This window comes from Papaver somniferum, chromosome 5, assembly GCF_003573695.1.
Source record: "Papaver somniferum cultivar HN1 chromosome 5, ASM357369v1, whole genome shotgun sequence".
Classification (NCBI taxonomy): Eukaryota; Viridiplantae; Streptophyta; class Magnoliopsida; order Ranunculales; family Papaveraceae; genus Papaver; species Papaver somniferum.
This window is the reverse complement of record NC_039362.1, coordinates 92,750,858-92,760,752: the sequence shown is the minus strand read 5'-3', so window position 1 is coordinate 92,760,752 and position 9,895 is coordinate 92,750,858. Positions and strand designations below refer to the sequence as shown.

Genomic DNA, 9,895 nt, shown 5'->3' with positions numbered 1-9,895 from the left:
CCCCCCCCCCCCCTGCCTTCATATATTTATAGACTTATAGTTGTCGTTTTTGTTTCCATACTGAAGTCTGAACATAGGCATGCATTGCTGACTGGTGGTTACTGCTTTTCTCTTTCATGATACTCCTTATTGTATGAGAAGAGGTCTGGAACTGTTCCACCAAATTATTATCAAAGCACGCGATTTTGGTAGATGAACTTTCAGCTAATAAATTTAAATTTTGAATTTTCTAGGCTGCCATTTTTCGAGCCGAGAAGAATATAATAGATCTATATATTATGCTCTTAAGATTTTCAAGGTAAGAAATGATGAAAAGCTTTGACGTTTCACTTCACTTGGAGTTCATATGCGAATTAGGCTGTTAAACTGAAGGATGTAATAACTTTGGTGCTGAAGCAGCCCTAACATCTTCTGCTGAATGTATGTATCTCAGTTACGGACTTACGGTACTTTCAATACTAATTGATTTTCCTTCCTCCAGTTTGATCGTTGACACCATACCATGCCATAAGGATTACCAGTTCATTTTGCAGAGGGAAAGGCAATCATTTGGAAAGGTATATCTCAATTAATTATTTACTAATTTTTTAATCATTTTTCAATTGAAATGTCTTGACTAATGTCCTTTTTTATGTAGAGATTATTGAATGTTCTGAGTGAGCTGGAATCATTAAAGCCAGAAGTACAGCTGCAGATCAATGAATTGAACAGAAAACGGACCATTAAGGAAAATGGACGGGATGCATATGATCCTTCATTAGAGTGGCCTCCTGCTAAAAATCAGGCTCGACCAAATTACGAGATTGGAAAGGTACGTCTAAGTTCTCTATTAATTTGGAGCCTTTCAGACTTACTTGTGTATATCTGTTACATCGTTGAACTGAAAAGCTAAATTAGAAGGATTGAGTTTATAATTAAAAAAAAAGAAAGAAGCAAAGAAAAATAAAGCAGAAGGAGTCAGAAGACAGTAATAATCAAGTTTCATAGTGTGCGAAGTTATCAGTGAGTTTGCTCTCGATTTTGTTACTTTTTAATTTATATTTTGTTTAAATCTTCCAGATACCACGTTCTGTTGGGCGAGGAAGCACAATCCAGAACCCATTAATCCAGCGAGATAAATGTTCATATGGTCAGCCTGTAGAGGAACAATTTCGCAAATTGTAAGTATTTTGTGGTTGAAGTAAAATAAGGTTCTAGCTGTCCGAGTAATCACTAGTCTGTGCCATGAACTACAATCATCTCTGCAGACTAGAGTCCATTTAACTCTTTAACTCTGCTTTATGAGCGTAGGCAGCAGTATTACCTCTTTGAGTCTAAAGTCATTTTTGCCAAGTTGTCTCCTCAGGCTAATTTTGCCTGTAAGAAAGATTTTCTGTGAATCATGTTGATATCCCAGTCTATCCTTTTAGTTTCTAAGTAATAGATGAAGCCTAGATTTGTAGGCTATAGGTGTCAGTCCATTGTTGAAATCCTAAAATTTGACCAGTGTCTTAAGATCATAGTTTGGATGTAGCAAATACTTAATAGTCCGCCTTCCTTTTTCAAACTATATTTCATTGTTATTGAAGTTGGTGAAGAAAAGTTTGAATTTATACTAATCATTCTTCCTTGATTGTTCATTTAGCAACTTAACTGTACCCCGTCCTTCAGAAGAGACATTATCAAAGCACTCCATTTTTGGTCCAAATGGACTTTCCGGGCAGTGGCAGCCACCCAAAAGTAACACAAGGGTATGATCTGTTCACTTTCTTCCTGTAGAAACCATGTCCATTATCTTAGCAATATTGACTTTTTTTTTTTCTTGCTGTCCAGGTTGAATATCCAAGCAATTTAGATTTCACTCCAATTGAAATCCCAAGGTTAGAAAAACTTAATTTTTCTTAAACATACTATCTCCCTTCCCTCACCAATAAAAAAGATAAGTGCTTTGTCAGTTGTACAACTATAGTTGGTTAAAGTAAAGGCGATTAAGTTCCCTTGTAGACAGGGTACTAAAAAGGAGTGTGATTGGGTTATAGGGAGAAGTATACACATTCCTCAAGTTTCTGATAATCATCTTTGATGCTATATATTTTTCCACTTCATCTCCTGGTTTCTTGGAAAAACAGTTTGCAGCAGCCACTGCCAATGATTCAAAATGGCAGTTCAAATACTGAATCTGGAAAATCTACTCTTGAGGCGGTGCTTTCGCTGAATAATGATAGTCAACCTCTTAATACCGAGGAGCCTCGTCCAATGATTTCCTTGGATGCGATAGAACTTCCTACTCGAGTTGAAATTGTTAGACAACCGTCTCCTCCACCTGTCCTTGCAGATGTACATGATTTAATCCCCGCGTCCTCACCGCAAGTTACCGAGGCAGGATGCGGGATGGATTCGTTACCCGATGAACTTGCTCGATCCAAATCCCCGCTGGAACTGCACATTGTGAGATTCTTAACTACGTCTTATGCATTCTACTACATATATTTGCCTTGTGATAAGTAATTATCTGACAAAAAATTTCAGGAAGCTTCTTTTTTGTCATTACCTAGTAAAGATCATGGATGCATCACTGGTCTTTTCATCCATGGCTTAATTATGTATTTTAATGATAAAGCTGGATCATATGTTACAGTTGCATTTTATTATTCATCCTTTCTTTTTTCTTCCCAGTCAACAGCCGTGATGGAAACTTTTTTGAGACTAGCTTCATCAAATACTAAAAGGAACTTAGAAACCTGCGGTGTCCTTGCAGGTTTACTTGTAGGTGTTAAAAACATTAATCTCCTTATTTTCATATAGCCTTTTGTAAAGTTTGTCAATGATCCTTACATTTTTGGTTTTGCAGAAAAACAGAAAATTCTATGTATCAGCTCTTATCATACCAAAGCAGGAGTCCACATCAGATACTGTAATCCATTTTTACTATCATTTGCGCTGAATGCTGCAGATGTTTTTTTATGACTAACAAATTCTATATGGTCTGTGTGATCAGTGTCAGACAACAAATGAAGAGGAAATATTTGATGTTCAGGATAAGCAGTCTCTTTTCCCTCTTGGATGGATACATGTGAGTTTGTTTTGTTAGTTGTTATTAAATAACATATTTTACTCTTTGACGGTCTCATAAAACTTAGGTCGTCGCTAATATTACAACTTTTCGAGGTGTCAGTTATATTAATACTTGTTGAGTTGTCGTCATTAGTATTCCAAGCAATATGCTGTTATGTCTGATAATTTTAAAAACTTCTTATTGCTTCTAAGCTTGCCGGTTGAGTGATTTCTCTACCAATCATCTGTTGGTGATTGAAGACAACCTATATCCACATATGATGAGCTTTAAGTGCTCAGATGTTGCATATTTAGAATTAACACCACCAAAAGAGCGTCCAAGTCTAAGCTGTCAAAATCTGTAATGCCTATCTTAAGCAACACATATAACAAAACCAAAAGGGTCTTCCAACATGGCCACATCAAGCTAGTGGGGTCTGCACGAGATACAAACCACCACACATTAGATCCATGCTTCCGTTTGACCAACATTTCCTACCAGTTAGCAAGTTCTTTGTATATCTTGGTTGGTGCTGGCAAAAAAAAAAAACGATTAGTCACTCACCGTTCCTTTTTATATGCTGATCAGACACATCCTACTCAGTCATGTTTCATGTCATCGGTGGACGTTCACACTCATTACTCATATCAGGTGCATTACTCTTTGTCTCTCCCTCCCTCCCTCCCTACGTCCCTCATGCAAAATTGTTTGTTCCTCATCTTTTCCTCTATGGTTTCAGATTATGTTGCCTGAAGCTATTGCAATTGTTATGGCTCCAAAAGATAGTTCCAGGTAAGGCTCCCTCTATGGTGATCCATTTTTAGCTTATTATTGTAACAATCTCTAGTTTAATATTTATGCGAACCTTGCATGCAGAAAGTACGGTATTTTCAGATTGACATCCCCTGGAGGCATGTCAGTCATCAGAAAATGCCCACAACGTGGTTTCCATACACATCAGCAGCCACCTGATGGCGGGCCAATCTACGATCAGTGTACAGAAGTTTATATGAATCCTAGTATGAAGTTTGATATCATTGATCTCAGGTGATTATATTTTGTATAACTAGTGCAAATTGCACATGCTTAGCGTGTTAGACGACATCAGATATACATGTTCTGGGGGATTGGATTGTATCTTACACAAGTTCTTTTTCGGTTTCCAAAAATGTATATGGCTCCCATGAACAACTTAAATTTTTCAACAATGAAAAATAGTCACCAGACAAAGAAAAGGAGTTGAATGTAAACCTGTACGATACTATTTTTTCTAGCATTGCTGAATGGATTATTTAGCTTAAATATATTTATGTAGTAATCTTACAATTTCTCAGAAGCCGGGATACTCGACTTATACCAATACTGATCACTGAAGTTTTTAGGAAGTTCAACTATAATCAAAAGTCCTACGCACGCACCATGCTATGGCAATTCAATTTAAGAATGGGGATTTTAATAAAGTGCCACACTTCCAATATGCAGTTTCTGAAAATGCCACCGTTTTTTTCAGAGTTTATTAAATGCCATACTCTTGACTTTTTTCATCCCGTTTTTTTGAGATAACGGTTAACGGCTGTTAGTCTCTGTTAGTACATACGTGGCATTAAATAATTCGTACAAAATTACATAGAAGCCCCTGAATCAGTTAACAAGGATTGAGTTAATCAGTTCACTGGGATTGAGTTAACCGGCTATAGAGTAGTGAGTTAACTCGCGACTCGGTGCACGTGAGAAAAACGTGCAAGATTTGCTAACTGTCGGAATACACGTGGGATCAATCTAAGAGAAAAAATCGACGATCCATATTTTACCATATGTAAGGAACTTCAAAAGACTATTAACATGTAATTAGTTCTTAACTAATATCATATCATTTCCATTCATAAAGTAAGATTATCCATCAAAATAAAACTGAATTCTGGTACATAAAAAAAAAGATCTAACACAACAAGAAGCACACACACACTTCTACTTCTTCTTAGCCTTGCTTTGCTTTCCCTTTGTGACAGGAATATGTTGACTAACAGATCCAATACCAGTAAAGTTCTGACTGAAATTCAGAACATTTTGTGTAGATCCATGGGTGCTAGGTTCTGCTGGTGCTCTTCCAAAGTTTTTAGGTCCTGTTGACTCACCAACAAATGAAGATGTACCTCTGGATTTGTTCACCTTTGCTTTACCCCTTGCACTGCTACTTTCAGGATGATCTCTACTAGTGAAGGTGCAGTTTGCAGCATCATACTCGGTGCTTGGCATGAATCCAGTTGGGTTTTTACCAACATCACCACCAGCACAGGTTCTCTTATTATGACCAACACAGTTTGCTGTTGCTTTCAATGACCCATCAGTTCTTCTTATTCCAGGCAGCGGCAAAACCTTCCTTCCCTGAATTCTCTTGACGGAATTCCGTCCACAACACAGCTCGAGCAAAGAAATGTAACCTACGGTTTATCAATAGCCTTGGTTTCATTCACCTTGGCCTCCAATGAATCGCGATGGGTCACAAGAGTTGGGAACTTACCTGCATTTCATAGCATTAAAAGAACACAATTAGCAATGACTATGTTGAAAAATTGCTAGTAAACAAGAGCATAATAACAAAAAGGCAAGACAAAGGAGCAGCAACAAATTGATAAGTACGTAGTTCTTAGTAGAAAAAGTAGAAGTGTGGAACTTCTTTGCAAGCTTCTTGACCAACTTCTTGTTCTTGTTAACCTTCTTAAGACCTTGAACATCCATGTGCTCAAGACCGATCTTCTGAGCCTGTAATCAAAAGTAACAAAGTATTATTACAAGGGACAAAAACAATTTGATCAACTCTCACCAATGTGGCCCTAGTAACTAGCGAATTTGAGAACTCAAGCAAATAATTAACAGAATAACAATATGAAGATGTAGCCATCATAGCGAGCCATAATCTGATTAAGACAGAGCATATGAAGTACACAGATACAAGAGTACTTTAAGCAAGCCTAATATCTGATGATTACACTAAAATGACTTAAGAAACACATAGTTCTTCACCCCAGGCGAGGCCATCTCTACTGAATTAGTAAAACACTGGCTAGGACCCATATATTCCTATAAGCGAAGAGTTTCCTGCTCACAAACCCTAGTCAAAAAGTTCACAATACACGAAACCAGACTAACAGAAACCCATTAATCAAAAAGTCCCTGGGCCCAGACATCTGATATGACCTATCCAGGCAATGTGAAAACTGACAAAGAAACTCCCATTATTCCAACCAATTCAGAAGCATTTTTTGCTTCAGGAGTGACATCAGCAAGAGCATAACTAAGACTGCATTTTTTCCCTCAATAACAAGTCGATTAATAAAAAATATGTTACAGTATTAGCAACCAATAAGCTAGAGAAAAAATAAACTGAACTGTAAATAAAAATTACCTGGACAAATTCAGGGCACATGAAGGAGAGATCCCCAAACATCCCACCCTCAACATACCCCTCTGCAATTCCAACAATTTCTACAACTTAAATCTTAAAACAACTTAAACAAAACAAAACAAAACAAAGTAAACCTACTAATTCATAGAATTGAATTAAATTGACAAAATTCGAGACAAAATTAGGGCTTATACCTGATGATAAAGTATGTCAGAATAAACCAACTGGTGGGAAATAAAATCACAATAACATATCAGATTGATGATTTTCTTCGATTTCAGGTACAAAATCGGTTTTCTAGGGTTTCAAAATAATTCAAGTTACTACACAGATCTAGATTTCTGGTATATGGGTTTCGATTAGGATATCAAACTTTAGAAGAAAAGGCTTTGATTGTTGGTTTTTTCAGCTGAAATCAGGAACCCTAATTTCTTCACAATTTCATTAACATCTCAATTCTTCTTCAAGACAATACTACAACTTCAATTTAGCAATAACCCTTTGATCTTCATCTGTTAACATCCCGTTTAGCATATCAATTCCAAATAAACTCAACATCAAACTCTAACCTTCACAGAAACACTTCGCTTCAACTCAATCGTGGATTCTAACCAAACCCAACTATGAACTCATCAGCACCACACTCGGTTGATTGGTTTCACTAATTTTCTGCAAGGTTTTCTCAACAAAGATTTCATCTTTGGAACGCCGGAGAAAAAGAAGAAGGAGAAGGAAGAGAAGAAAGGAAAGAGAAAGAGAATTCAAGTGTAGTTAGGTAATGTTGCTTCTTGTAACTGATTCAAATCGACCTAATAGTGTGAGTCATTGTCGAGTTTGGACCAACACGAATTCAAGGGTAGTTAGGTAATGTTGACACGTTGTATTGACTTTTTCAATGATTATAGACCGAGTTAGTGGGCCCTGACGGAATATCTAACGGTTGTGGCATTTAATAAACTCTGAAAAAAACGGTGGCATTTTCTTGAATCGGGATTTGTAAGTGTGTCAGTTTGTTAAAAATCCCTTTAAGAATTGCTATAATTCAATCTAGCTCTTTATTCTTTTGCAATTTTAAGAAAACAAACCAAATGGACTTGGGCAAAGCTCAAATAGCAGCAAAAGGGAGCATTAGGTGATCATCAAGAACGTTATACAAGTAAGAAATTGGCAGTTTGATTTCAAAGAAGATATCAACAAAAAATGAGAAATTTACAATAGATGAAAGTGAGTTGTAGGCAATTACTAGTAGATAGCTACTACACACACGATCAATTTGGAGATCATCAAACTCGGGAATATAATAAGCAGCATGTCCACAGTTGCTTCAGTAAACAGTCTCCGGTGACGAGCCAGGGTGAAGACGGCAGGCCACAGTGGGGGATAGCTGCCGACATTCTTTCTAGAACTAACTAAAACTGATTAACCTTTAAGAAACTTCAAGCCAACTCATTAACAACAGCAGTAAGTTTCACTATCATGTAATCATTTAATCATTTCTGACTAAGGCGTAGATGGCGCGAGGCTCAGGTGCAAATCTAACCCTGTGCCGAAACTATCATCAAAGCTGCTGGAATGTCCCATTCCCTTCCCATCATGACGATTATGATCACCATTAATAAACTCGTTCCCTAAAAATGTCGTTGTCGTTGACGGGAATATACTCAATGATGGCATTATTACTCCAGATGCAGATGGAAATACGCACCCATGGGAAATTTGATGATGAAACGGCTCTCCCCGTGGTACAACATGAGGATGAGTAGGCGAGGTCATGTAAAACCAGGGCGGTGAATGATGATGATTTGGAGCAACAGATGTAGGTAAAAGATGTGGTGGTGAAGCAAAAGCCGAGATCATTGGACTTCGTGCGTACGATGGCGAGATATTGGTGGTCGTTCTATTAGCTGCCGCTGCAGCGGCGGCAGCAGCAGCTTGCATTTGATTTTGAGCTCGTTTAAGTTGTTGTCTCTCTTTCTTATGAGCATTTTGATGGCCACCCAATGCTTGCGAATTTGCAAATTCCCTACAACAATATTGACACTCAAATTTCCGCACATCTGTACTAGTAGTAGTAGTACAATTACTAACTCCGCTCAGGGATTCTCCAGAAGCGACGACTTCATTATCCGGTGGCCGTGATGATCCAACAGAAGAAGATCTATTAACTGTACTAATTTTGCTTGCGGGAGACATATAATCCATCTCATGCTCTGATGATGAAACGTTAAACCCGAAGAGCTTCAGCCGGCCGACGTTGTGCTGGGAGTTGTTTGTTGGTTGGTAATCGATTTCTCCCATCTTGAGTACGCACAATTTAACTAAACAATAAACTTTGATAAAATTTTGAAGAGAAATTAGTAGAGTTGAGAAAAATGCATATATCAAACTGGAGAGGCTTTGGACATGAGTTTGTTTATATAACCAGGGATAGAGAATACAAATGCATATATCTGTATATACACAGACAAAGTGATTGAGAAAGAGAGAGTGTGGAGGAAAAAGATAGTATAAGAGAGTGGTTGCATGTGTGGGGCTGCTATATATATATATATGTGATTAATTAAGACCAAGTTTCTGTTTAGTCCATTTTCCTTTCTTCTTATATAAAAACATGAGTGAGAGCAGTAGTAGAGAGAAGATATATAGGTAGTGATAAAAAGGAAACAAGAAAGGGAGAAAGGGAATTGAGATGGTTGTTGTTGACAACACTTGGAGAGAACTAGGAAAGAAGAAAGAAAGTTAGAAGTGGTAGGTGTGGTGTTGTTGTTGAGATTCACAAAGATCCTACTTATAAATCTCATTCAGCAAGTTACCCTTTGGCTTTGGAGACTGACTATTAATTAAGTACTTAGATTGTGTGTGTTTGTCTCATCCAAAATGATATCAAGAGTACTTTAGAATGAGTATTGGAACCATGGAGTGTGTACCGTGTAGGGCTTTATATGCTAACCACTCTCGCTCACGTACTTAAGACCCCATGTGATTAGTTTTCATGATGCACTGGTTTGGTTTGCCCCTAGTGACAGGGAAACCTGTGGATTAAAGTGGTCTTTTACTATAACCCGCTCACTAGTACAGTAGAGATTCGCACTCCCTGTCTCCTTACTTCTTCGGAACGCAGCTGCGAACCTACCCTTTTTTTTATGTGGTTTTTGTGGGATGTTGGTACATGTAAGTGGAGTTATGGTTACTGGTTAGTAGTACTTGGTGGTTCTAATCAAAGACTTTCATCCGTTTTTACTGGCTAGAAGTAAAAACGCAACAACCAACAATATCCGTATAGGCCGGTGATGGATGCCGACCCTTTGAGATCTTTACATAGAATAATCTTGTCTGGAAATTATTTTCAACAAATGATCGAAACACGGTTGGATCACGTCACTTTAAAAAAACAGTGAAATAATGTATACGTTTATGCTCACGTAATTAACTATGTAATGCCTGAATTGTTAATT

At 37.6% G+C, this 9,895-nt stretch overlaps 2 protein-coding genes across 2 annotated transcripts in view; one reads left to right on the top strand and one right to left on the bottom strand.

Moving 5' to 3' along the window:
• LOC113282231 (AMSH-like ubiquitin thioesterase 1) overlaps window positions 1-4,338 on the top strand; it is a 5,584-nt gene extending 1,246 nt beyond the window's left edge. Inside the window, exons 2-14 of the mRNA XM_026531209.1 lie at window positions 234-298; window positions 482-557; window positions 638-811; window positions 1,060-1,160; window positions 1,625-1,730; window positions 1,813-1,859; window positions 2,109-2,427; window positions 2,656-2,745; window positions 2,831-2,893; window positions 2,978-3,052; window positions 3,623-3,685; window positions 3,774-3,826; window positions 3,911-4,338. Coding sequence (XP_026386994.1) covers window positions 234-298; window positions 482-557; window positions 638-811; window positions 1,060-1,160; window positions 1,625-1,730; window positions 1,813-1,859; window positions 2,109-2,427; window positions 2,656-2,745; window positions 2,831-2,893; window positions 2,978-3,052; window positions 3,623-3,685; window positions 3,774-3,826; window positions 3,911-4,085 — 1,407 coding nt within the window. The 3' untranslated portion in view covers window positions 4,086-4,338. The remainder of the gene's footprint in view (window positions 1-233; window positions 299-481; window positions 558-637; window positions 812-1,059; window positions 1,161-1,624; window positions 1,731-1,812; window positions 1,860-2,108; window positions 2,428-2,655; window positions 2,746-2,830; window positions 2,894-2,977; window positions 3,053-3,622; window positions 3,686-3,773; window positions 3,827-3,910) is intronic.
• A 3,253-nt stretch (window positions 4,339-7,591) lies between these two features.
• Window positions 7,592-9,026, bottom strand: LOC113277650 (zinc finger protein GIS3-like). The gene has a single exon (XM_026526697.1). It carries the CDS (start codon window positions 8,736-8,738, stop codon window positions 7,941-7,943), a length of 798 nt encoding a protein of 265 aa, XP_026382482.1. The 5' UTR covers window positions 8,739-9,026; the 3' UTR covers window positions 7,592-7,940.
• Between the last annotated feature and the right edge of the window lie 869 nt (window positions 9,027-9,895).

Bases quoted from the DNA above. Each gene is read 5' to 3' on its own strand.
- LOC113277650 (XM_026526697.1), bottom strand. From the start codon at position 8,738: ATGGGAGAAATCGATTACCAACCAACAAACAACTCCCAGCACAACGTC.